We start from the raw sequence: 27,177 nt of genomic DNA, 5'->3' as shown, positions 1-27,177 counted from the left end.
AGGGAATACTATGGGCTGTCGTGTGGCCATCAATCAGACGCTCTGGGAAGAATGGGTAAATTCCTGGAAAAAGACAATCTTCCAAGGCTGAATCAGGAAGAACAGAAAACCGGAACAGCCTGATTGCTACCAGTGACATCAAACCAGTAATCAAAACCCCCCACACACTGAAGTCCGGGACCGGATGCTGTCACCGGTGAGCTTTACCGAACATGCACATAAGAACTAATGCCTATCCTCAAACTATTCCAGAAAACCGAAGCGAAGGGAAGCCTCCCAATCTCGCTTTAAGAGGCCAGTGTTACACTGACTCTGAAACCAAAGACACTACCAAAAAAAGGAAAAAAGAAGGAAAAAAAGAAAAACAAAAATTATAGGCCAATATTTCTGATGAACATAGATGCAAAAATAGTCAACAAAACATTAGCGAACTGAACCCAGTAGCACATCAGAAAGACCGTGCCCGTGCCCAGGCGGGGGTTACTCCAGGGGTGCAGGGCTGGTGCGACACCCTCGGACCTCGTCACGTGATGCACCGCACACCCGGAACGCAGGGGACGCGTCCTGGGCACAGCGACGCATGCGGCACGCGCGCGTGGCGAAATGCAGCGTCCGCGTGCGACAAGAACTCTCGGCGCAGAGGGGGCGGAAGGAGCGCGGCTCAGAATGATCGCGGCCACGCTATGACGAGCCTGCAGCTGCCAGCACTCTCCAAGACGGAAAGGGAAAGATTGTTCCTTAGGATCAGGACAGGACAGAGACGCTCATCATCACCACTTCCAGCCCTGGCACAGCAATCAGACAGGACATGAAATGAATCGCAATAGGAGAGGAAGGGGTAAAACTGTCACGTCTGCAGATGACACGCTTCTACACACAGAGAACTCTAGAGATTCCACAAAAAACTATTAGAAAAAAATGACTCCAGAAATTGGTTGCATTTGCATACACTAGTGACTATCTGAAATGAAAATCAAGAATAATTCCATTTTATAGTTGCATCAAACACATACCTAAGACTACATGTAACCACGACCTGTACTCGGAAAGCCGTAACACGCGCCGTGCCTACAGACACAAGCGGCAGCGCTGAAACGGCCGCGTCGCCCAAGGGATCTGCAGAGCCCGCGTGGCCCGTCAAAGTACCAACGGCGTTTTTCCCAGAACTACAATGAAGAGTACTAAAATTTATATGAAACCACAAAAAAGACCCTGAAGAGTAAAAGCAATCCTGAGAAAGAACAACGAAGCTGGAGGGATCATGCTCCCTGATACCGAACTATACTGCAAGGCTGCAGTAGTCGAAACAGCACGGCGCTGGTGTCGAGTCAGACACGCAGCTCCGTGGAGCAGGACGGAGAGCCCAGAAATAAACCCTCATCTACACGGTCGCTTGAGCCATGGTGAAGGACACAGGAACGTACGACGGGGCGCGGACGCTCCCTTCAGTGAGAGGTGCTGGGAAAACCGGACAGATACTCGCAAGTGAGTAAACGTGGACCGCTTTCTTACACTACACGCACGCGCGCGCGCACACACACACACACGGAAGATGGACGAAGTGCTTAAAAAGACCCAAAACGCAGAAGACACGGGCGGCGACTCTTTGACGTCGCTCTTAATGTTTCTTAAATGTGTCTCCCTGGGCAAGCGAAACACAAGAATCATCAGATGGAACCACACCGAACCAAGTTTTTGTTTGTTTTTACTGTGAAGGAAGGCATCCCCACACGAAAAGACAATCTGCCGAATGGGAGATAATCGCCAATGATATATCCGATCGGGGGTTAACATCCAAAAGGAATGAAGAACTCACAAACCACTGCCAGAAAAACAAACAACCCGGTTAAAACACAGGCATGGGATAGGCATTTCTCTGAAGAGGAAATGCAGACGGCCAACAGACACACAAAACGGTGCTCAAGGTCACGAATCAGCAGGGAAATGAAAATCGAACCACAGTGAGATACCACCTCACCGTCAGAACGGCTACAATCAAACAGCAGCAAGTGCTCTCAAGGACTTGGAGAAAGGGAGCCCTTGCGCTGTTGGAAGGACTGCGAATCGGTGCAGAAACTATGGAGAACAGGATGGAGGTCCCTCGGAAAGTTAAAAATTAAACCACAGCATGGCCTAGCAACTCTACTCCTGGGTATGCACCTGAAGGAAACCAAGACATCGGTGTGGAAAGACACGCGCACCGTGTTCACCGCGGCGGCGCTGCCGACAGCCCGGCCACGGAAGCGCCTCGGGGCCCGTCCGCGGCGGCTGGGTGAACGGGCGCGCGCACAGAGGAGCGTCGCTCGGCCATAGAAAGCGTGAGATCTTGCCCCTGGTGACAACACGGGTGGACCGAGAGAGTAGTAAGCTAAGTGACGTAAGTCAGAGAAAGCCACATACCATGATTCCACTTACATGCGGAATCTAAAAAACGAAATAAATGAACAAAACAACCAGAAATAAACCCATAGGTACAGAGAACGTTTTGACGGTGGTCACATGAGAAGTGGGTTTGGGAGCTGAGACAAGAAGGGGAAGGAGCGAGATGTACGAATGGCCAGCTACGGAGACGGCCATGGGGCGCGGGGTCCGACAGACACTCTGAGACGGCTGGGTGCGGTGCCGGGGGCGACCGGACTTCGTGGGGGTCGCTCTGTAAGGGCCGTAAACGTCTAGCCACTGTGCTGTGCACCCAAAACTAACATTGTATGTCAACTATGACTGAAAAGCGAATTTCGAAATAGCGAAAAACTGTTGAAGAAAATGTGGTACACATATACGACGGGACATCATTCATTCATTAAAACGATCGACGTTCTGCCGTTTGTGACAGCACGGATTGACCTGGAGGGCGTCTCACTAAGCGAGGGAAGTCAGAGAAGAACCAGCGCCGTGTGCGCTCGCTTGCCTGTGGAATCCTGACCTCGGAGACCAACAGGACGCGCCCGGACCGGCGGGGCCGGAGGCGCGACACACGGACGTGCCACGGCCAGGCCACGGCGCCGTGCTGCGTATTCCAAGGTCAGAGCGTAAGCCCTACAAGTCCTCCTGGTCAGAAAAGACCGGGGACCGTGGCAACAGACGCTGACTAGGCTTCCTGTGCGGGACGTCCCCTGTGCTGCCCGCTGGAGACCAGCGTCGCACGCACCGCGATCGCACACGCACACGCACATGCGCACGCGGACAGAGCCCGTCGTGGGCTGAGCCGGTGCCCTGGCTCTCACGTGACGGCCCAGCAGACGTCTGGGGGCCACTGGGCGCGGGGCGCACTCACCTTTCTCGTAGACCTGCCGCTTGTCCTCCGAGGACAGCGAGCTGACCTTCTGCCTCAGCTTCTCCGTCTCCAGCTGCATCTGCTTCTCGGAGTACTGGTCATCGGGTCTCATGGACAGAGTCAGCTTATGCCGATTGTTCTGCAACCAACGCCAGAAAGCCCGCGTCACAGTGAGCCTCCGCGAAGGCCGACACGCGGCCGGCCTCCGCCAGAGCCCTCCGCCCTGGCCGCCACCTTCCGACGCGCTCAGCGGTGACCACGGAGGGCGGCGTGGAGGTGGCGTGGTAGAAGGCACGTGAGCCAGATGGCGTTCACGCGCCACGCCTGCTACGCGGAGCTGCGCAGTTCGCGTGAGCTCAGTCGCCACTGGGATGACGACTGCGGCCATTCTCATTCAACACACCCATACATTAAGAGAACAGATGTCGACTTAACGTAATGACAATTAGGTGACTTAATTGCTTCCCTAATGTATTTCAACAACGAAAAACACTCACGAAATGCTCACATGTAACACTATAGAGGAGAGGGAGAATTAGAACAACAAAACCTTTATGCAAAATAACTTAGAGGGCAGGTGAATGGCTGAAAGACGCCCAGGCCGAAGCAACGGCACAGAGTGCGACACGGCCCCGCACCGGCCATGGCCGGGCCTTCTAAGAAGTTCTCGCCCACTGACGGCTTTGACAAGGGAACAAACGCCCAGTGAAAATGCCCAGAAACTCAAGCGAACAAGGGAGTGACAAGAAGGTCCTTCACGAAGCCAGAATGTGCACACGCCCAGGTGACTGGTGCTCGTGTCCTACTCACTAGGACCAAAATATGTGCGCACGCTCGGTAACGCACACGCGGTCACATATAAACACACACATACTTCCTCATGAAAAAACTAACTCGCATCTGATCTAGAAAATCGAATTTTTACTTTAACATGAGCATTTACATTTTTAATTAAGAAGTTATATCACCTTTTCATTAACGGAATTCACTTAGATAATGTAAGTGTCATTCCTAATACTCTTTTCATTATTATAAAATTCAGCTTCGAAGGTGCAGACCTAAATTCTCCAATTTTCTTACCTTGAAATACTGTTTCACTTTTTCCTGCAGGAACTCCGGGTTCTCCTCAAGCCGCCGCCTGAACTGCGCCACCTGGGCCCCCAGCTGCAGGAGCTCCACGGGGTCCCCGTCGTGATTCCAGCAGGACGCGATGTGCTGCGACGGAATTTAAACCCGTGAAGCACGTCGCGCGTTTACTGCTCCGTTGGCGCGATACACGCCGAAGTCGCGGCATTTTACTGAGATCCCCGTTTCGGTTTAAAAATACCAGGTGACTGACAAAAATCTAGTCATTTTTCATTTAGAAGGAAAACTTAACTCATTTAAACCTATTTCCTCTAATAAAAAAGCGTGTTTAGATTGTGAGCACCCCCAGATCAACAGTTCCCATATCCCCACCCGCTGGAAGTGCTCTGCGTAAATCTATTTCACATAACACAAGCTATCAAAAAGCCAATTGGCCTAAACAAAATTAAATTTATATCAGATACGAAATGACATAACTTTCAAGGCTCAAACGAAAGGTGCTATGAATCAACCTCTACATTTTCGAGAAACCACTAAGTACGAAAGCGACGAGAAAGCAGCGAGGCGGGCGGGAAGTCACGCACAGACGCCAGGGCGAGGCCGAAGCTGACGGACTGGTGCTTCATCCGTATTTCGATTTTGTGGAGCAAAGCTTCGATTTGATCGTCTTCAAATCCGTTCCTGAAGAAATATCGAGAACACAGATGGTGAAGGGAATAAAGGTTTTTCTGTACTGCAAAGCTACAGTCATCAAAACAGCCTGGCGCTGGCAGGCGGACGGACACACGGACCACGGGACAGGACTGGGGGCCCAGGGATAAACCCCCTGCACGTGGGCAACTGGCTTTTGACAAAGGTTCCAAAACATACGGTGAAGAAAAGGCTCTTCCTTGAGGCGCTGGGAAAACTGAACAGCCACGTTAGAAACTAGGCCACTGCTCATCACACGGCAAAACTAACCCCAAATGGATCGAGGGCCTAAATGTGAGACCGGAAACAACGAAATACACAGACGTAAATAGAGGCAGCGCCTTATGGACCTTGGTCTTACAAAGGATTTCACGAATTTAACCTCAAAGGCAAGGGATGTAAAAGCAAAAATAAACAGGATTATCATCAAACTAAAAAGCTCCTGCACAGCCAAAGAAACCCTCGACAAGGCAAAGAGACGGCCATCGGAGTGGGAGAAGGTACTTGCGAACGACGCCCCCAGTACAAGGGGCTAATAACCCACCCGACAACAAAACAAACCCTCCGATTAAAAAACGGGCGAGCACCTGAACCGACACCTCTCAGGAGACGCACGGATGGACAACAGACACACGAAGAGACGCTCAGCATCACTACTCATCAGGGCAACGCACGTCGAACCCACAGTGAGACGCCGCCTCACACCTGTCCGATTGGCCAGCATCACAAAGACAGCAGCTGCTGGCGAGGACGTGGGGCGGAGGGGGCCCCCCCGCTGCGGCCGGGTGCGCGAGCCGGTGCAGCCGCCGTGGGAAACGGTGTGGCGGGTCCTTGACAAATGAAGCCTAGAATTACCATACGGCCCAGAACTCTCTCTTCTGGGGACCTATGAAAGCATGCGTCCATAACTGTACATGCACCCTGACTTCACTGCAGCATTCCTCATGGCGGCCGGGACAGGGCCCTCGCTAAGAGGCTGGGTGGAGGGGTGGCACATGAGTACAGCGGGGTATCACTCAGCCGCAGGAAAGGGGAAACTCGGCCACACCATGGATGGGCCTTGAGATAAGCGTGCTGATTCAGGCCGAGAAGGGCAAGAACCACACGACTTCGTTCACACGTGGGACAGAAAACAGAAAGCAACACACCGACAACCTCAGACAGCGCGGTGGCGGCCAGAGCGGACGGGGGCAGGGGGCAGGGGGCAGATGAGGGCCGAGGGGGCCGGGTCCGTGGAGAAGGCGGCGGCTAGCCTGGGTGGCGAGCCCGCAACGCAACGTGCAGGTGCTGCCTCACGGAACGCACGCAACGTCACCAACCAGCGTCACCCCAACCGGCTCACCAAAAGGGACCACGAAATCCTCGGATGAAACACAGGAGTAAAACTCTGTAGCCCTGCGTCAGGCCGCGGTTTCAAGAGCGCAAGGCGCAAAGGTAAAACGACATCGAAAGTAAAACCTTTGGTGCTTCGAAGGACACAACCAAGAAAGTGGAAACACAAGCCCTGTGAGAGAATATTCACGAATCACCTCTCTAGTGAGGGCCTTGCATCTGGAACGTCTAAATAACTTTTATAATCCTACAATAAAAAAGCCACGTGAAACGATAAAAAGCCGACTGGACTGTGATCACACGCTTCTCCCGAGGCACACAGGGGCCAGGCCAGTCCGCGCTCAGGAGACGCTGAGCGCCCCAGGCAGGAAAAGGCGCAGCCGCGTCAACGCGCAGGAGGCCGCGGGGCGCAGGAGGCCGCGGGGCCAGGGCCGCGGGGGTCTGGGGGCTGAGGGCCTGCACCGGCCGCCAGCGCCTCCAAGGACCGGACGCCCGGCCCGGCGGCCCAGCAGGGATAGGCGCGTCTGCACGGACGCCCGTGGGCGGGGCGGGGCGGGGCGGGGCGGACGCGGGGGCAGCGCAGGGCCTCACGCACGCGATGACGTCGTCCAGCGTCCTGTCGATGATGTCCCGGACCCGGGCCACGTCGGCCTCGGCGACGCCCTGCAGGCCCACGCTGAAGTAGGCGTCCCTGGTGTGGCCGTTGTACCTGGGACACAGACGCAGGTCACCTGCGGCCGGGCCGGCTCCCGCCACGCGCACACCGAGCGCTTCCGGCCAAGGTCAGCCGCGCCGCAGGGCGGGTCCTCGGGTGCCCGCTGCGGCCGCCGCGCCCTCGAGCCTGTCCGGACGGCGCCAGGTGGACCCGGGGCGGGAGCTGCACTTCCACAGCAGCTTAAGACTTAAGGGCCGTCTGATGGCCTGGCCTTTCAAACGGGCAGCGGTGCGGCCCCGCCTTTCTTAAATCCTCCCCCCACGCACCCCTGCACGCCCCGCAGGGGACCCGAGTAGCCTGTGCTGAAGCCGCGCTCTACCACCCAGCTCCGTGCCGGCGTGGGAAGGGCCCCCCACGTCCCCGCCCGGCCCCCCGACTCCAGTTCCCCCCCACCCCCCGCCCCCGCCCGCTGCGACAGCCAGAGATGTGTCCGCACGCTGCCCCACGCCGAAGCCGCGCCCAGCGGCGACAGGACTCACCCCACGTCAGGCGAGAAATCCGAGCCGAGCCCAGACTCGATCAAGGCCTTGTAGAAGGGCGCGCTGGGCCCGCTGACCAGGAGCGTGGACAGCAGGGTCAAGGCGAAGGCTTCCGCGGTGTCTGTGATGCTGCGTGCCGGGGGGAAGGGGGGGAGGGGAGGGGGCGCTGACAAGCACTTCCGGAGGAGCGCGGGGGTTCTCCCGGGAACGCGCGCTCTGCGCCCCGCCTCCGGCGGGCCCGTGTCCGAGCACGTGCCCCTGCTGCTCACTGCGGTGCGCACGCACTGGGGGGCGCCGGCCGCAAGTCAGCTCGGGGCACCGCAAGGGCTGTGGCGGGAGGGGTGCCGAGCACCCTGCCATGTGACTTCCAGTCTGCCCAGCAGACGGGAGACTCGCACAGAGGGGGCGGCAGGTCAGCCGTGCCACTGCCCAGGGCCGACAGCCCGATGGCCTCCCAGCCACAGGCCCTCGGGGGCCAGGGCCTCACGGTCGGGGCTGCCCGTGACCCCGAACGGTACCCGCTGCCATTCGGAGCCCGTGAACGTGCGACGGACTTTTCCTCCGGACAGCGACCCAACGCGACTTCCTCTAAAACCGCCCGGAGGAGAAAAACTCCCTATTACCCCGAACCCCACCCACCCACACCCCCCTGCTCCGACCCGAACGACCCGGGCCTGCTCGCGCGGGGCACTCACTCTGGCAGGAGGAAGCTGACGCTGACCGTCGTCTGTCTGGGGGACCCGGCGGCCAGCGCATCCGGCGCACAGTGGACATGGTGCTCCCTCTGCAGCACGCGGGGGCCGTGAGCAAGTTCAGGTCAGAGCGGTGGTCGGGGTGCAGGAAACGACCCAAGAAAGACCCCCCCCCCAAGCTACTAGAACTGAAAACTGCTCTCAGCCACGTAGGACAGTCAATGCAGCACAGGGTGCACCCTACGCACCACCACCAAGTGACCAGGAGACATCAAGACAGCACCCCACTGACAGGTGTGCCCGAAGGAGCAAACGCCAAGACACACCTAACTAGCGAGGAAAGACCTGCACTCAGAAAGCTGTAAGGCACCGAAGAGAGGAACTGGAGGAGATGTGAACAAATGGAGGCGTGCACCATGCCTGGGGGCGGGAAGGAGCAGCATGGTCAAAACGGCCATAGTGCCCAGAGCGACCTACAGAGTCCATGCGACCCCTGTCAAAGCGCCGATGGCGTTCTTCACAGAACTGAAACAAATGACCGTAAAATTTATCTGGAACCACAAACGACCCAAAACAGCAAAAGCAATCTTGAGGAAGAACAGAGTTGGAGGTATCAAGCTCCCTGATGTCAAACTATGCTACAAGGCTGTAGTAATCAAAACAGCACGGCACTGGCATAAAAACAGACACATACATCAATGGAGCAGGACGGAGAGCCCAGAAATGAGCCCGCGTCTCACACAGACAAGGTCTATTCGTCTGTGACAAAGGAGGCAAGAACATCCAATCAGGTAAGGACAGTCTCTTCAGTGAGTGGCGGTGGGAAAACTGGACAGAAGCATACAAAAGCACACAAGATCACTTTCTTACACTATATACGAAAATAAACTCAGAATGGATCAGACTTAAATGCAGGACCGGAAACCATAGAACTCCCTGGAGAAAACCTAGGCCGCAAACCCTTTGACATCGGTCTTAGCAAGGCCTTTTTGGATGTGTCCCCTTGGGCCAGGGGAACAGAAGAAAAAAGAAACAAAAGAGACTTCATCAAACTAAAAAGGTTTTGCACAGCAAAGGAAACCATCAACAAAACGAAGAACCCACAGAATGGGAGATGTTCACAAATGGCATAGCCGATAAGGGGTTAATACCCAAACTACATAAGGAACTCATACAATTTAACAGCAAAAAAAAAAAAAAAATCTAAAAAATGGGCAAAAGACCTAAGCGGATTTCTCCAAAGAGGACATACGGATGACCAACAGATGCTCAAGGCCACTAATCAGCACGAAAACGCAAATTACATCACAAAGAGGCAGCACCTCGCGCCCGTCGGCATGGCCGCCATTGGTGAATCAAAGGACAGCAAGTGCCGGCAAGGGCGGCGAGGGCGGGGAGGGCGGGGAGGGCGGGGCCCTCGCGCTCTGCTGGGGGACTGCGCACTGCTGCAGCCTCGGTGGGACAGGGTCCCGAGGCGTCTCAAAAAACTGAAAGCAGAACTGCCTGATCGCCCAGCAGTTCCACCTCGGGGTATTTACCTGAAGAATTTCCAGACACCGACTCATGCACCCTTATGTTCACTGCAGTATTATTTACAACAGCCAAGAGCTGGAAGCAACCTAAGTGGCCGTCAGTGGACGGCTGGACAAAGAGGCCGTGGTACCTCCAGACGACGGACTGTTATTACTCGGCCACAAAAAGGACTGAAACCTTGCCATTTGCGACAACATGGGTGGATCTGGAGGTTAATAGTCCCAGGGAAATAAGTCAGACAATGGCGACTACTCCTGGGTCTGGCTAACATGTGGAATCTAGAACAAGGACAGAGACGAATAAACAGAACCAAAGAGCTCGGCAGGGAGGACAAGCTGACGGTAGCCAAAGGGGAGGGCGGAGGGCGCTGGGGAAAATAAGACAAACCAACAAAATGGGCCAAGAGATGCTTTTCGCTGATCAGCTTCCTTTTCAAACAGATAACCGCCTCCGGGCTTGGGCTCCTCTGCGCCAGGCGCGGAGAGCCCAGGGCTGGCGCCCCCTCCCCACGCGGGAGAGGCGGGCGCCTCAGCACGGCCCTCGGGACGGGACGGGCGCTCACCGGCATCTCCCAGCGCTGCTGAGGCGGCACCGCGGTGTTGGGCTCAATTCTCTGAAATTTACTCAGCGCCTCTTCATGAATCTGTCTCAGGTGCTCCTCCAACGGGAAGTTGCCGTAGGTTAAGAACCTGAAATGTGGAGAGGGTACAGCAGTCTGTTCGAGTTTCGAGGACCAGGAGCGGGCACAGATGGCCGTCTGCGGGAGGCGGCGTGTCTCCAGCAGCTGCCGCGCGGCCGCCCCGCAGGAGGCCCGCTTCAGGCCGGCCTACGGGCCCTACGGGCTCTCCTTCCTGTGCGACACTAGCTGGCTGGAGCCCCACACGGGACGGGGTGATTAACATATGCCTGGCGACAGCTGCTCTCTGCTCTAAAGGTCCGGTCAAGGTGTTACAAAAACCAGGGAAGCTGTATGATAGAGCCCTGTGACCTTAGCCACAGCGCCGACAGCCACCGAAGACGGGCGAATACAGTTTACCCGGCCGGGAAAGACTACGATGGCGGCGGTGAGCTCGTCACTCCCGCATTAACACTGCGGGCACTCGGATCGGAAAGACTTGCGAAAGCCCCGCTCAGAGGTTTAGAGGGCGCTAAGCCGTGGCACCCTGGCGCCTGTGCAGACACTGGTCTGTCACGCCTGCCCGCCAGTCACGGACGCCGTGGGACTGGACCAGCTGCAGCCTCGCACAGGGTGGGCGTGGACCGTGGCAGGGACCGACACGGGCCTTACTGAAGCCTCGCACCCGCGGAGACGGGCTGAGCTTGCAGGCCCCTCGGCCACAGCGAGACGGTGTGAGCCTAACACGTAAGTTAAAAACTTCTGTCGGATGCCACAACCTCAGACGTAGACATATATAAGCCCGCCCTCCCCACCGGAGCCGCACTCGGGGTGATGCCCCGGCCGCAGACAGGGAGGCGCGTTGGGTGGCGAGAGGTGAGGAGGCCCCGCCGAGGCCCGCTCAGGCGGCAGCGCTGGGGGAGTGAGGACCAGGGGCCGGCGCCGGGGTCTGCGGGAGAAGCACTCTCGGGTGGGGGTGGCGCTGTCGCTGCAGCGCCCCACAGCGCTGGACGGGGCCCAGCAGGGTGCAGGCATCACTCTGCAGGCGACAGGCGCGGGGAGCCCAGCCCAGCTCTGAAGCACAGGACCACGTCCGCCAGTGCCAGAGGGGCCCGGGCGCCCGCTTCCGTCAACTTCAGTGGAACACGGTGGGACGGGGAGGCCCTGCCCTGCCCTACGCGAAGGGGGCTGACGGCTTGCACTGGTGGCGCGCTGTCCTGGAGTGCTGCCGGGACCTCCCAGCGCCCTGTCGCTGGCCCACGGGAGGCCCCGAGGCGCGGCGCGGCACTGCGCTGGGTGTGGAGGTCGCCGAGGGCCCTCGGACCGAGCGTGCAGGCGGCTGAGACAGACGGCCTGGAAGAGCGCTCCCCGAGGGCACACACGCGCGGCCCGACGTCCGCAGCGCGTCCTGGAGCGCAGGAAAGCGCACACGCGCCAGCTCGTCACCGAGCCCCGGCGAGCGGGCGGTCACCTGGCGGGCGCTCACCTGGCGGAAGCTCACCTGGCGTTGCTGGGGTGGTAGTGCTTCGCGTGGAACTCCCTGAGCTGCTCCCACGTGAGGTCCGGGATGCACAGCGGGGCGCCGCCCGACACGGCCGCGTACGTGTGGTCGGGGAGCAGCTGGTTCTGCAGGTGCTGTGAGAAGACCCTCTCGCTGTCCGCCTTCAATCGAAAGAGGCGCACACGGTGATGTGAAGCGCACCCTCGCAAGGGAGCCGTCTCCACGGCACGTGAGGACGTCCACGCGGGCGCCGCGTGATGGCCCGCTCGATCCGCCACCACCCGCACGCGGGACCCGGGGACTGGCTCCTGGAACAGGAGGGACGGCCCTCACAGTGCACGCTGGTGACCAGCACCGCAGGGCTGCAGGACGTGGGGTCCCAGGGTGTCCGCTGTCACCTCAAGTTCAGTTTAAAAAAGGCGCTTGGAAGAAATGATGCCTTAACCGAGCATCAGAGGTAAGGACGAGCCTCTAGCTGCAAAGGGACCACGAGGACAAGGCCCTGGACAGCCTCGCCCGGTCTCAGATCCTCCGTCCCCTAAACGTTAGTGAGGTCCCTAAAGAACTTTCGATGGCGTGGGCTTCTTGGTCACATGGGGGGGTGTACATAATTACTCTGTATTAAAAATTAGCTGCAACATTGTAAAAATAGTTACATTCATTCATTAACCATTGTTACAATGTTAAGTATTTTTTGAGACATAGTTTTCATATAAAAAAGGACTGAGAACAGTTTTACACATTTCGGGAACCTCGCTCGCATCCGGCTTCTGAGAAGGCGGTGGGTACCCCGTGTGCGTCTGTGCTGACACAGAGACCTCACTCTGCGCGGCAGCCGTGGGGGGCTCCACTGTACACGGGGGGGGGGGGGGGGCAATGCCCCAGTGTCGTCATGGAGACAGTCCCTCTCTTGCAGACCTGCTGCAGGTAACAAGCAGGAGTCCCCAGACCAGTTATAACCACTTGCCTAGAAAAGTGGGTTCGAGGGCACCCAGGAGCCCGGCTCTGCGGCCCTGGGGTGCCGCTCCCGGCGCTGCCCCGCTCGGCTGGGTAACGAGCCCAGAACGCTGGCTGTTGTCCCGGGCTACTCACGCACCAGCATTGCAGAGTGAGGCCATTGTCCCACAATGCAAAGAGGAAAACACTCACGAAGGCTCCCTTCATCTCGTTGAAGACGACCCCCTTGAAGACCAGGGCTGTCTTGGGGTCAGTGGGGTCCTCGTGCTCCAGCCGCCACCCCTCCTGCCTGAGAGAGGACAGGCGGTGGCAGCGGCAGCGCCTCTGGCGGCGAGTCCACGCCAGGCCCGGCCCACCTACCAGAAGTCCAGCTCTCGCAGGCAGGGGAAGAAGGCCGCGTCCAGGTACACGGACAGCAGGTTCTGGAAGTCCTTGGGGTTTTGCGTGGAGAACGGGTACATGGTGTAGTCGCTAGCTGGGAGCAAACGAACAGGCGGCTCTCAGACGGCGGCCCCCACGGGGACGGCCCCGCCACGACGCTGCAGCTGACGGGAGCCCTGCTGCCGGCGCGTGGGGCTGCGCCCGGCCCCAGCTCCGGCCCCAGCTCCGGCTGGCGGGCCGGGCCGGGCAGTGACGTCGGGCCGGGAGACGGCTGTCCGCGGGAGGCCACATCCTCTGTCCCCTGACTGGCTTGCCCTCACACCGCCCCGCCGCAGCCCGCCCCTGCCCCGCCCCCAGGACAGGATGCTAGCCGCCGCCTGCGGTGCCCTCCCCCACGGCCCCGGCCCCGCCATCCTGCCCGGCTTCCTCAAGGCCCGGTCCCCACGCCTCTGTGCCCAGCGTGCGAGTCCGTGCTCGCCCCGTCCCGGAGACGCCCCGCCGCACCCCGGGGCCGGACGCGCGCCTACCGGTGAAGGCGTTCATGAAGGTGGACAGCGACCGGTTCAACATCTTGAAGAACGGATCTCGGCACGGGTACTTCTGCGAGCCGCACAGGACCGTGTGCTCCAGGATGTGGGGGACCCCAGTGCTGTCCATGGGCGTGGTGCGGAACTGCACGCTGCGGCCGGGAGGGGCGGCGGCCGGGTGAGGCCCGCGCCTCCTCGGCTGGGCTTCCGCCTCGCTCGGCTGCTGGCGCGCGCCATTTCAGCCTCGTGGCCTCTCGTGGAGACGTCTGGCTGTGACGTGTGCAACCACTGACCCCGACCGTCCGCGGTCGCCGTTCACAGCTGAGGAGGTGAACTCGCCTAACCTTGTCCCCGCACTAGTGGGCGCCGCCATCACCACCGCGTTAAACCTCGGCGGGTCCCTGAGCAGGGGCTTCGAGGGGCTCTCGGGGTGCACGTACCTGAACAGGTTGTTGGAGTCTTCCCGGGCCAGGTGCAGGTGCCTCGCTCCCGTGCCGTCATGGTCGAGCTTCACGGCGGTCAGGAACAGCTCAGGGACAGGCGTTACCTAATCGACACGAATACGAGCCGCTAAGCCGGAAGGAGGGCCACTCAGAATGGCTACGGCAGATCACCTGCCTTACCGAAGACCGCACGGGGTCGCCGGCCTGACACCCGGACCTCAGATGAGCACGGGACAGGGAGCCGGGCTGGCGATAAGGCGGGCCCTTCCTTTCTAGGACACGTGCCGTCCTTGGGTCCTTGGGCGTTCACCAAACAGCCCTCGCCCCCAGGAACCAATGGAAACGCGGAGGCGCGGCCGACGGCCAGCCGGGCTTCAGACGCCGCGGTCACGCCAGGCCGCCGGCCGTCAGGATGCTCATGGGAGGCTAATGCTGCAACGCACCTTGGCCCGGGCGGCTGGGGCCCTCGGGGGCCAGTTTGGCCTCACTTGGCCATGACTTGTTCCTAGTCAGGGAGCCCAGGAGGGGACAATAAAAAGGAATGCGGCAGCCCTGAGGGCAGTCCTCCGGGAGTCAGACTCTCCTGGTCTCCGGTCCTGGGAACTGAAGACACCCCCCCCCACCCCCCCCCGTCACAGCGCACGTCCCTGGGACACGCGCAGCGCCCCGCCCCACTTTTCAGAGGCCGTGGAAGTAAGCCGTCTGCTGCGCTGATACAGCGGAGCCGCTGGCAGGGCAGAGCCTAGGCTGGGGTGTCCTGAGCCACTCGGGGGGCCCCGACACAGATGGCACGCTGAAGTGGCTCTCTGGGGCCTGTGCGACTTAGGGCTCGCACGCCACTCCTCGCGCAGAGCGCACCGTGCTCCGCGGGGGAGGAGCGCCGCGGCCGCAGACGCGCGAGGGCTGCCCGTCACCGCGCCTCACGCCAGAGCGAGCCTGGCTATCATGCGTTTCCACGGAGCGTGAAGACACGGCGAGGCGATGTGAGCTCAACCCCTCAACCATTCCACTGGACGTACATCAAAGCGTCATGCTGTGCGCCTTAAACTCGCACGAGGATTTATGTCACTCGGTTCCCAATAAAACTGGTGAACAAACTAGGCACCTAAAGGGAAGAGTCGGCTCCCCTGGGGAAGGCCCTCGTCACCATCTCGGTACTAGAAACGTGAGGCCACCAGGGCGCCCGTGCTGGCCCTGCCCCCGTGGCCTGGAGGGGCGGCAGCCCGCCCCTCCCCCTGCCGGCCCCCAGGCGCCCTGCATCACAGCCCCGGGGCCTCTGCTGGGCGGCGCACAGTGGGGAGCCGCCAGCCACCAATTATGTTTAGTACGCGTCTCACTTACCTTATTAAAGAAGAAATGACGTGAAAGTTTAAGCACAACAAGGAGCAAATGGAATCCATTTTAACATAGAGCCAAGTGAGTACAGGATCACCATCCCTTTTCCACAGCTCTAAAACCCAGACGGCACAGGCCCACAGCACGTGTGTTCGATGGTAAAGCCTGACCCAGTGGACGTGGGGCACTCGGGGTCATTGCGTATCACACTCAGTGTGAACGCTCAGACTCTGGAGGCAAAACGGTAGTGAGTCTGACCCGCCTTCTAAACCCCATTCAGGGGAGCACCTGCTGCGGAGGAGGAAGCAGCCTGCGGCCCAGGTGAAAGCGTCAGGCCTGCTGCGCTCTGCAGCTGGAAGGAGTCAGGTGGGCGCCCTGACCCCCAGGCAACACCCCCCCCCCCACCCCGCCCGCGCCAGGCCCCGCCGCACCTGGCTCACGGTGTACCCGTGCATCTTCTCCCCGACTCGGTACTGCAGCGCCCTCTCGCAGGCCGTGGTGCTCCCCCACCTCCATGCTCTGAGCTCGGCACTGCTGCATGCACAGAAAGCCATCAAGGTCAGGTGATCGCTGGAAAACTGGCACACGTAATTCAGCGACATGATGAAAATATTGTCATGTGACAAAGCTAATTCCAAGAAAAATTAAACCTTGTATCTTCCAAACACATTGCAGAAAACTAACTTCTAGTACAGTTCTTTCGATTTTAATGGTCTTTTATCTCAGTTCAGCTAAAGCTTTATGTCAATGATTAACTGCTAAAAACCTTTTATTTGTACAGGGTTGTAACTATAATTCGATTATGACACTAATTTCCCTTAACTGCATTAAAAAACCCCGCTGTGACAAAATGGCTCCTTCCATCACGGTATCTCAGGGAGCCCAGACTACGACGCAGTGCCGGCAGGCACCTGCCAAAGGGGGTGCGGGCGGGCTGTGCGCGGGCGCTACCAGGACCCTCACCGGCCTCCTGGGTGTGCGAGCCGGGACAGTGGGTCCGGGACAGCACTGGGCATTAAGTGGCAGCTCGCGCGCCTCATGTGCTTCAGGCCACTTTGGCTTAGGGAAAGGTTTCGCAGGAGCCCGCCTGCTTCCAGGCGGTGGGGGACACCTGTAGATGCCTGGTGTACCAGCGCACACGGTCAAGTGTGGGCACCATTCCTTAGAGCCCCAGACTCCACCAACCCAGATGTCTACCAACAGAGAACTGAAATGGGTAAATCAATAAACTAGCCATAAGAACAAACCAACTGCAACTGCACGTAACAAAGGTGTGGGTCGCCACGCTGAACCAGAAACCCCGAACCAGACGACAGACACAGTGTTACCGTAAACAGGTAACGCTGTCTTGTAGGAACATACATAGAAAAGCAAGATCGTTTCTGTAAACCAAGTGAGAGATTACATCTAAGAGGGAGGGTGAGTTATGACCAGTTCAGAGTAATCTTATGCTGAGTAATGGTGACAGCTTATTTTTAAAGAAAATTTCTCTCAGCAGTATTTATTATGTTTTACAGGATTTTCTATATTAACATACCTCACAGAAACATTTCCTTTAAAGAAGACGGGAGCAGAAAAGGAAAAAGCCCACTAACTCAAGAAGCTATTTATCATCAAGAACACTATCACGAAAAGCGAATGCTTACACTTTAAGTCTATGACAAGCCAGGGCTGTGTCCGCAGGGACACGGTAACAGCCCTGATGAACAACACCAAACACACCCCCAGGGCGCCCCGAGAACACGCGCTCCACTATTTCCTCACCTGGGCCGAGGTCACCATAAATTAAACAAGTTTTGTGAATTAGGATAAAAGGACACAGCTGAGCTTTCGGTAAGAAGTAAAATGTTACATTTTTCAAACTCGCCCATTGTTGAAAACTAAATGTAATCTTTTTCTACAAATAGCCGTTTTAAAAAAAGCTCAAATCCTGGAAGCTACAATTTTATTAAAAACTTAGTTGCAGAAGTTTACCCACGTGGTGTGGGAGCCTCGGGTTTCTTACGGACTCTCCGCCCACAACTAAAAACGAACCACTTAATGGGACCCGTAACCTGCCAGTTACTTTAACCACGCGTATTAAAGCCCACATAACCGCCACCTTCACTTCCAAAGCCCTGACGACCTGCTCACAGGGCCACCCACGGCGGCCCCGCCTGAGGCCCCCGGGAGAGGGGCGCAGGTCCTGCTGCTCCGCACCTCGCGGCTGGTCTCCGCGGCCCGGCTTACCGGGCGGCCCGCCCTTGGGGAAGCGGGTGCTGGGCTGCGGAGGCGCTCGAGGGGTCCTCGGGCTGGCCTCGGGAGGGGCGTCGGGGTGCGGGAGCCTCGGGGTGCGGGAGCCCCCGGCCCACGGAGCTGTGGCGCAGCGCCCGCGGCCCAGAGGGACCCTGAAGCCCGCCGCGCGGCCCGCAGCCCGCCGTCGCCCCCTTCTCCTCCTCCCCTCCTTCCTTCCACGCTCCCGCCCGCGTCTCACCGGCCGCTCAGCCGCCGCAGCGCGACAGGAACAGGCCGACTGCAGCGCCACATGGCGTGTGACCGGAGAAGGGCCGGCAACTGCTGCCACTTATCCCGACGCCCCGCGCGGGGGCGTGGCACGAGGCCGCGACCCCATTGGCCAGCGCGCGCGGCGACGCCCCCTCCCATAGGCTGGCGAGGAACGGGGCGGGGCTGCGGGCCGCGCACCGCCCTGCGCACGAGGTGGGCGGGGCCTCGTGGCCCCGCTGTGGGCGGGGCGGGGCGCACGCGCGGGCGGGGCGCGGCGCAAGGCCGGTGCGGACGGCGGCCCCAGCTGGGTGGACGCGGCGGGGCGACCGGCGGGCTCGGGCTGGGCGCGGCGAGCGCCGTAGGCCCCCGGCTGGGTGTGGGCGTTGGGCTCCCGGGTGGACGTTGTGCGCCTGCATCTCTGATGCTCACGCGTCCATCTGTGGGCTCGCGCATCGAGGTCAGAGTAAAGGGCATCCAGTTGGAGGCCCCTGGCAGGTGCCTTAGCCCAGCTGGGTGGCCTCGTGCATAACGTTGAGGGCCAGGCCACACGGTTTCCAAGGCCACGATTCCACGGGGTCTCGCTCTTTACAGATGGCCCCGCCCACAAGTCCTCAGTGACCCCGCAGAACAGCTCAAAGCACAGATGTGTGTTAGCCCACTGTTCTCCCCACTACATTGGGGAGACTAAGCACGTGATTTTAAAGATTTCCAAAGCACCCATGTGCCCTTCTTGAACCAGAGAAGAGCCTTAAGGAAGGCGGAACAGGCGGGGGTGCCCTGCACTGCCCTATGGGCTGAGAGGGCCATCTAGGATGAACCACACCTGGGCCCTCCGGAATGAGGTGTGAGGAAGGGGGAACCCACCGACCCCAGCTCTCAGAACTCTCACCTCCTTCTCTGGCTCCCTGTTTGCTTCCCTCTCGCTCACTAAGCTAACGGACCCGAATCTCCCTGCCCCTTCTTCCAGGTTCTAAAGGAAGAAGGCCAAGTAGCCAGGTATGCGGGGCCTGGACCCCTAAAAGCTTCAGCAGCGACGTAGAGTGTAACACCCTGAGGGAAAGCCACCAGGGACCGCCAAACACTCGCAGCAGCGCAACAGAGTCTGCAGGCACCCAAACGCTCCATTCCGAGGACAGCCAGCTGAACCAGAACGAGCAAGGGCCATGGCGAGATGCTGATACCAGTACCCTCGGCCAGACCCTTCTGCTGGGAGTCGGTGTGACAGATGCGTCACCTCGCAGCTCTGTGACCTTGGGGTGTTATTAACCCTACTGAGATTGCAGGAAACTGAGGCAGCGGGGGGAGTAGAACGTTTTGATCTCTCTGAAAAACAGATGCTGTATAAATCCAGTAATTGCCACTTATGAGCGCGTTCCCACAGCGCGCAGCCTCCCTGAGGGCTGGCCTACACACACACCCACAGAATAAGAGTTTATAAATGATTATTTTGAGCAGCGCCCAATATAACTTTTCCGCTCCTATGTAATATTGATTTATATTAACACAAATCATTGCAATGTGAAATTAAAAAATTGTCACCGCCATAATATTCTACATTACAAAAACACATCCTGCGCTGTAATGAGACTCATTGCTTCAGGGGGATCGGCAAGCAAGCATTGGTCAGAAGCGACGGGACTGGGACTTAGAAAGGCATTTGAGTGAATACTGGAGAGTTGTGGGTTGAATTGTGTACCCCCCCCCAAAGCTATTCTGGGGTCCTAGTCCCCAGGACCTCTGAGTGTGACCTCATTTAGAAACGGTCTTGTAGAGCTGATGGAGGTAGAATGAGGCCTTGAGGGGGGCCCTGATCCAGTATGGCTACTCTCTTCATAAAAAGGGGGTGTTCGGGCGCGCCGGTGCCCACGCGTGAGGATGGAGGCGCAGGCGGGGCATGCGGCCGCACACCAAACCTGCACACCACGGTCGCTGGCGAGGCCGGGGGCTGGGGGAGGGGCGCGGCCGGAGGGACCCTCGTCGCCTCGCCAGGACGCAGGCTGCCAACGCCTCGATCTCGGCCTCGGGGCTGCGAGACAGCAAGGTTCTGTTTTAAGCTTCCTGGTTTAGGACTCATTTATACAAGGATACGGCATATTCATACAAGTTTTAAATGCGCGCGCTCTTTCACCTGAAACTTCACTTTGCGGACGAAAAAGGGGCCACATATTAAACCTGACAAGCCCAGGGGAGGCCCACATGACAGACCCTACAAACTCAGAGACCGAAAGCAATCCCACGGGACAGTCCGAACATAAAATCCCTAAGGAAAGCGGGCCGCGGCGGGCAGGCACGTCCCGGGCCTGAGGCTCTCCCGGCAAAGGTCGGTCTTCGCCCGAAGTGAGCCTGCCTGTCGTCTTTGTGCCTTGGAGATCACATGCATGCCTCTGAAGTGTCAGCGTGACCTCCGGGGGCACAGCCGTGCACCAGAGCCGAGACCACGGAGCCCCCCCCCCCCCACGTCCCTCCAACCCCGTCCCCTGCCCACTAGCTCCACGCGCCGCGAACATCAAGCAGCTCTCCCGGCTGGCTCTCCCGGCTGGCTCTCTGCGTTGGCTTCTCACCCAGTCCCGGCGACGGCCCCGCCTTGCTTTCTCCCAGCCCCCTGATCTGCCACCAGTGGACGTCACGGACCCCCTCACGGCTCCTCCTCTGACTCTAGTGCGTGAAACAAGCTACAGGAGGACCGCTCTCCGGAGTGTTTCCTCAGCCCGTTGAGGTTTTGCTTCCCGGGCATTGTTGTCAGTGTTTGGCTCACACAAACTCCTAAGACGTTTTTCGGCGGGACGTTCTTTTGTTGGCGGTGTCATGAAGACGCCCCCACAGCTGTGCTCTCTCGGGGCGCAGTGCTGCGTCAATGGCATCGTCTCCTTCATCACTTTGACTATGACAAGTATCGAACAACAGGAAGTCTACCAAAGAGGAGTTTTCCTAAGTAAAATGTTACATGTCCACGTCGTTGTGAGAGATGCCTGCAGTCCTGGCGCGATGCCTAGGGCTCGGAGCAACGAGGTCATCAGAGCAGATGTGGACTTGCACACAAGGACACATTCCAGGGAGGGCGCACAGGCCTGACCCATTCTGGGACTTCTCGCTCTAGGGACAAGGATGGGAAGAAGATACCTGAGAAGAAATAGCTGAAAACCCGGTCGTGGCCTTGAGGCCGAGTCTGGGAATGGGCTGTAGTTTGTAATTACTAACCTGATAGTAACTAATTATAAATTACAGGGCCGGCTTTGTGAGGGAGACTAAAAAGCCGTGGAGACAGGGGTGGGGGCTGCTGGCATTGCCGTTCCTGGCCATCCCTCGTCTCCCTTACCCACGTGAGTAAAAGCATTTCCAGACTCCGGCTCTTCTTCTAAACCGTCTCCACAACACATACAACTAAATACTATCCAGACACTAAAAAATAGCGATACACGTCATTGTTATATGTATGTGTGTGTGTGTGTGTGTGTGTGTGTGATGGAGGTTCAAAAGGTCATTTTTTTCTTCCCATCTTCTAAATTCTTCTAGCTGGGCTAATGATTGCATTCACATAGATGAACTGGAGAAAATGTCCACGGTTTATTACTATGGATGTAGATTGGGGATCCGTAACATGAGGCCCGCAGAGGCAGTGAGCGCTGAGGTCTACATGCCGTTTTGGACAAAGGTGGAGGGGGGTGCTTGAGATTTCGAAGGAGAAGTAAGCAAGTCACCAGTGGATGAGAAAGAGAAAGGAGCAAGCGAGTTCCCGCCAGGCCGCCCGGAGACAGGAGACGGCAGTCCAGGGCACGGGCCCCCTCGTGGGTCCTTCCTGCTCACCGAACCCGGTTCAGATCCGCTGCAGTGAACACTCTCAGAGGCTGTGCTGAGGGACCCTTCCTGGAGCAGGTCCTGTCACCTAACTCTCTCGGGCCAGAAAGGGGAGGGTCCGAGCTTCTTTCTGAGTCTTTTGTTTCTAAATAACCAGCTTAAAATTAATGTGCCAAAAGGCACATTTCGGGGTGGCGAAACATATAAATATGTGTGTGTGCAGGTATATATATGAGTAAGAAAAAAAAAAAGTAAGCAAAAGATAAAAACAAGCCAGATACAGGCTGACGCTCTCAGCTGAGTGAGAAAAACGTACTTCCATTTGAGCAGAGCAAGCCGAAAGGAGATTAGATTTCAAACCTTAACATAGTGCTTAAATGACAGGCATTTGGGAAGATCTAAATAAACGGCGAGACCGAGACATTCCATGTTCATAGGGAGGAAGCTCAGTATGACGAAGACGTCATTTCTCACCAAAACGATGCGCTTCGATTCTGACGAGAAGCCCATCAGGTTGGGGGCATGAAGGGACCCCACGATACAGCTGAACGGGAAAAGAGTCGAGAGCAGCTAAGGTGGTTCTGAAGAAGAACCACGTGGGAAGCTCATCTTTAGCAGAAATTAAGACACATCTCGTTATTAAGAACGCTCAGACTTAGGAAGTCTTAAAACTACAGCAGATAAGGCAGTGCATATTAGCACAGAGGTTGAGGCAAAGAAGCTGAACACAGAAAAAGCCAGGAGCGGACACCTAGAAGTCGGTCGCTGGAGGACAGAGGCAACCACCTCGTCATTTCTGTGGAAAACGCAATTGAACGGCGGCTTCGAATCACTCCGCTGCTGCTCTGGCCACGGCGACGTGCCGTGTGCTCTGAGGACTTGGAAACCTTGCTCTTCTGGCCGAGGCACATGGTCCGAGTTCTGTTTCTACTTCCTGTAATAGAAAAACCCTCAGGGATACGATGACCTCGGAATAAGTCGTTAGGTCGCATTCTCGACTCACGGGGCGAGTCCAGGCTTGACGTCGAGGCAGAGGAAGGATGTCCACCCACACTTCGCCCCTGGCAGGCAGGTGCCGATGGCCGGCCTAGTTTAGCAGTGTTTTGAACTGAGCAAGACGCTTGAAATGCAAATACCAGTTTTCTTAAGTTCTCGTCGAGAGCGAACGACTCTGAATGATGTCGTAAGGGAAATTACAGGGAAAAGAGATAGATAACAAGAATAGAGGATAAAACGAAGAGGAAGGAGCAAACCGTGGAAATTCCCCAAGACAACAACATTTGCTTCCAACGTTCCTTTTCTCAGGCCGGCCGCCACTGCAGTTCCAAACGTGTCGTGCGGTTCCGGCGTCTTGGCGGCTCAGAGGCCCCTGCTGCCGCGAGACTGCCTCGGAGGCTGGTGTGACCGGCCCGACGTCACCCGGGTGGCTGCGACACGGCACTGCTGTGTTCGGACTTGTTGCGCTCTGCGGCCGTGGGTCCCGTCCTCCGCGTGACCAGCCATTTTCCAACTTGTAACACGTTAGAGTGCTTTCGTCATTGGTTTCCAAAGCAGGCGTGCGACGTGTTCAGAATCCCTCTGGTTCGGATCAATTCGCATCAAGCTCCCGGGATGGGCCACATGCTTTAGCTGCTGCTGAGATTCGAGGAGGAGTTGAGAGACCGGCTCGACAGGCGGGCGCTGGAGGCGAGGCCCGGCCGGACAGCGATGGGTCACTGGCTCTAGCCTGGGCTTCCCTGCTTAAGGCCCCCGGTGCTTACAGACAGCCCGGCCAGGTGGCCCGAGGTCGTCTCTGTACTTGAAGCTCATCCGATTGGCGGCTCAGTCCCTCCTTGCCTCATATCCCAACACGTCACAGGCCTGGGTGCTCGCGTGTGGCATGTTCGGGGCCACTGTGCTGTCCACTGCAACGTGGAAATAAATCTTCCGTCTGTGTTGCGACATGCTGGAGGAGTCTTCAAAAATAAAATACTTACTTGTTAAAATTAATGTCCTCCTACTCCGTTGATAATAGTTTAGAATAAAATTTTAGGTATGTTCCTAAAACGAGGTATCCATTGTTATGCATTCACTACCCCGCCTAGCTTTTTCCCTGAGCTTTGTTCCTGAGTTTCATTTACTGGCCAAAACCATTATCTCACAGGATAAATATGAAGTTCTATTGCCAACGGTTGGTCTTTTCAGCAAAACGTTCTACAAAGAGTCTAGCTGACGTGCGTGAAGGAGGAATTTTAACATGCCAGAAACAGAAGGAAATGAATACTGTGGTTGAATTTTCAAACATCACTTTTTGGAGCTTTGAAACAAATACCTGTCAGTCAGAGAAAGAATAACTGGGTGCATATCAGAGGACAGAGGACGGGAAAAACGTCCGCGACGTCACTTACTCAGCATTCGATGCATCATCGTTTGTGGCAGTAGATAAAGACGCACTCGCGAAGTGCTTTACTGGCGGAAGCCAGAGTAACAGCGTATTTCCGCAGCATAGCGCTCGGCAGAGAAGCTGCCCTTGTTATCTCCCGATCGATTTTGTTTTAAATGCAGAGGACTCGTCATCATTTCAGGAGATTCGTTTCATCGACCTCTCGACATACTGATCGTTAAAATCACTCCTTTACCAATTCCATGCTACTGATAGAAAATCGGAAGTATTCAGCGCAGTGTCGTTTGGACAGTGGGAACTGGATAAATGGTACTTTAAGAGCTGGAGAGCTGATGTTCACGACTCCCACCATCAGGATTTCAATCTAACTCAGACTCCGTGCGGACTCCGCTCTGGGAACAGAACACAACAGTTTCTTCTAATCCACTGTTTCTTTGTAACTTGGATAAACAAGAAGTTTCTTCTCTCATGAAAATTTAAATTAGATCTTCATATGCTAGAGGTAGTTTCAATTAACCCTGAAGAAGAGATTACTGCGGACTTTTCGAGACAGATGATCACCTTTTAAACCCCAAAACGCTCTCTCCTTTGTAAAATGGAGTGGGGCCAGCCATCACGGAACCCTCCCCATCGGGTTTTGCTAGAATTTAAGGAGGTAATGTGTCCGGAGGGCTAACCACAGGGCCACAGAACAGCTCTTGTGATAACGCTTTACTCGTTCCCTTGTTGGAGCCCACCGCAGTCCTTGGCATTTCTAGAATGCCACTCTCCAGGCCGTCCTGCCCGGGGCGGGCTTCAGCAAGGCTTGTGAAACAGTTCCTGACACTTCAGTTACAATGTTAACATACAGATGGATACATTTAGGAAATTATCCAGATTTGATAAATTGTTTTCCCATGAGGTATAAATATGTAGCCCCCATGATAACTTCCGCTAATTCGCACTGTGCTCGCTGTTGAGCATGTTTTAAATGCATTTGTATTAATCTAATCATCGAATTGATACATCTCATTTAGATTTTTGTCTCCTTCAATATAAATTACATATAAACTATTTAAACACATATTCTGGTTTTTAGGAGACATCTTAAATATTCAAAGTCTTAGAGTATTGCGAAGAAGGACATGAAACCCAATCTTCAGGGAAAGTATATGTGTAATCAGAGAAATTGTTGAGCTCTCCTGGTTGTCATCACAAATGATCTGGATGAACCACCTGTGATGGGATTCATTGCCTTGGGATCTTCTGAATCAGGGGTCCCCAATTCCCAGGCCGTGGTACTGGTACCGGTCCATGGCCTGTTAGGACCCGGGCCACACAGTGGAAGGTGAGCAGCAGCAAGCAGGGGAGGGAGCGAAGCTTCTTCTGTATCTGCAGCCGCTCCCCAGCGCCAGCATCACCGCCTCAGGTATCAGATGCTCACAGGAGCACCAGTCCCTGGTGCCACAAAGGTTGGGGACCACTGTTCTAAGTGAATCCCAGCAGAGCTCCTTGACTGCATTGTAAAGACTCAGCCTCCAAACCAGTATGTGGTGACTTTACAGATCAATTTATTTCATTGCAAAACCTGGTTAGAATTCACTTGCTTGTCCATGATCAATCATTGCGTAAAATGGGACTGGGTTTCAAAAGACTGATTTATGTTCATTCGATAGGCCTCGTCGCGGATTTAGAAGCGGGCCCTGGAACCAGTGACCGTCCCTCCGCAGGCTGGCCTCACGTCTGTGATGTGACCGGATGCCCAAGCCTCCGCCCAAAGGTTATTAACTGACAGTTATGAGCTTAGCCTGGCAGAAGGCCTCTCCTAACGGCGATATTGGAAATCAGAGAGACTAAGCCAGGAGGGAGTGAGGAAGGGCGTGTGAGAATGGGCAGAGCACCTGGACTCCGTCGGACAGGGCGCAGGCCCAGGGTCCCTCCCCGGACCACCATACAGCTGCCTTCCATGCGGGCTGGCCCGCATATGGCTTTAAAAACATATCTCTGAGATTCACTCTTTCCTGCCTCATAAAAAAGCAATGCTTACGATGGATCTACCTTCCTTTTTTAAAAAAAAATAAATAAATTTTATACCCCGTTCTATGCTCTGAATCGCCAAGACTGTTTTGTAACTACTAATTTGTACTTCTCATCCCTATTTATCCCTCGTGACTGATGTGAGCGGATCCAGCCAGCAGGCCACCAGAGGGCAGCGCTGAGTCAGGCCGGGGCAAGGCGGGCTGGACCGTTCTGGCTGGACCGTTCTGGCTGTGGATGAATCGTGCTGCAGGCTTTCCAAAACCAAGGCGACACGAATCATTAACGCCCTCTCCTTTGTGAAATCCTTGGCTGCCTTTAACAACAAAATGCAAAGCCGAATGCTATGTAAAAACATAGGTGCCGGGTCCATGTTGATATCGATCGTATGTTACCCGGATCCTTATGTTTGGTATCATTTTATTTTATTTTCCACAAATATTGACTGTCACAGATTGTTTTCCCTCTTTTCTGAAGACGGACATTTTCCTCACGTTTCAATGACAACTATTTAAACATATCACGCGACAGTCGATCCACAGCAGTTCACATAGAAATCGAAGGTAGGCAATCTAATCCAAACGGGTCTGCAAGTGGAAATATTTTAACGAAGCCTGTTGCAAGGAAAAGGAGTCAATTCCATTCGATTACCCCCAAAATCACGCTGGTCCACAAATAGCATGTGTGCTGTTTGTGATTCCACAAACTTCTCTCCTAGGTTTTTGGCAGGCATTTTGTAAGTGTCAAGTGAATGTCAACAAGGTCACGGACACGATTCAGATCTTGAATGGTAGTCGGCAGGTGGCTTCCACAAGCACCGCTCCTGCCCCGCTGTGTGGCTTTGGGAAGTGCACACACCCTCTCTGGGCTCCAGCGTCCCATTCTGGGAACTAAAGAGGTCCACGCAGGCCTCTAAGGTCCCTTTCTGTTCTAACCAT

The 27,177-nt window shown here is 56.4% G+C and overlaps 1 protein-coding gene across 4 annotated transcripts in view; it reads right to left on the bottom strand.

Annotated features, from left to right (window-relative positions):
- The window catches only part of PITRM1 (pitrilysin metallopeptidase 1), a 30,876-nt gene extending 12,745 nt beyond the window's left edge, over positions 1 to 18,131 (bottom strand). For 2 of the 4 annotated variants that reach the window (XM_036228226.1, XM_016162201.2), the window contains exons 1-14: positions 18,035 to 18,131; positions 15,993 to 16,095; positions 14,224 to 14,330; positions 13,784 to 13,935; positions 13,236 to 13,350; positions 13,068 to 13,164; positions 11,919 to 12,079; positions 10,364 to 10,490; positions 8,272 to 8,360; positions 7,577 to 7,705; positions 6,978 to 7,091; positions 4,945 to 5,041; positions 4,355 to 4,489; positions 3,275 to 3,413 (exon numbers count right to left, since the gene is read on the bottom strand). In XM_036228226.1, coding sequence (XP_036084119.1) covers positions 3,275 to 3,413; positions 4,355 to 4,489; positions 4,945 to 5,041; positions 6,978 to 7,091; positions 7,577 to 7,705; positions 8,272 to 8,360; positions 10,364 to 10,490; positions 11,919 to 12,079; positions 13,068 to 13,164; positions 13,236 to 13,350; positions 13,784 to 13,935; positions 14,224 to 14,330; positions 15,993 to 16,095; positions 18,035 to 18,087 — 1,618 coding nt within the window. In that variant the 5' untranslated portion in view covers positions 18,088 to 18,131. Of the gene's footprint in view, positions 1 to 3,274; positions 3,414 to 4,354; positions 4,490 to 4,944; positions 5,042 to 6,977; positions 7,092 to 7,576; positions 7,706 to 8,271; positions 8,361 to 10,363; positions 10,491 to 11,918; positions 12,080 to 13,067; positions 13,165 to 13,235; positions 13,351 to 13,783; positions 13,936 to 14,223; positions 14,331 to 15,992; positions 16,096 to 16,808; positions 16,830 to 18,034 lie in introns of those variants that run through there. The other 2 variants (XM_036228228.1, XM_036228229.1) reach the window with 2 other exon arrangements.
- Between the last annotated feature and the right edge of the window lie 9,046 nt (positions 18,132 to 27,177).

Source organism: Rousettus aegyptiacus, unplaced genomic scaffold, assembly GCF_014176215.1.
Source record: "Rousettus aegyptiacus isolate mRouAeg1 unplaced genomic scaffold, mRouAeg1.p scaffold_m13_p_10, whole genome shotgun sequence".
In the NCBI taxonomy this organism is placed as follows: Eukaryota; Metazoa; Chordata; class Mammalia; order Chiroptera; family Pteropodidae; genus Rousettus; species Rousettus aegyptiacus.
The sequence above is the reverse complement of the archived record's forward strand: the minus strand, read 5'-3'. Positions and strand labels throughout refer to the sequence as shown.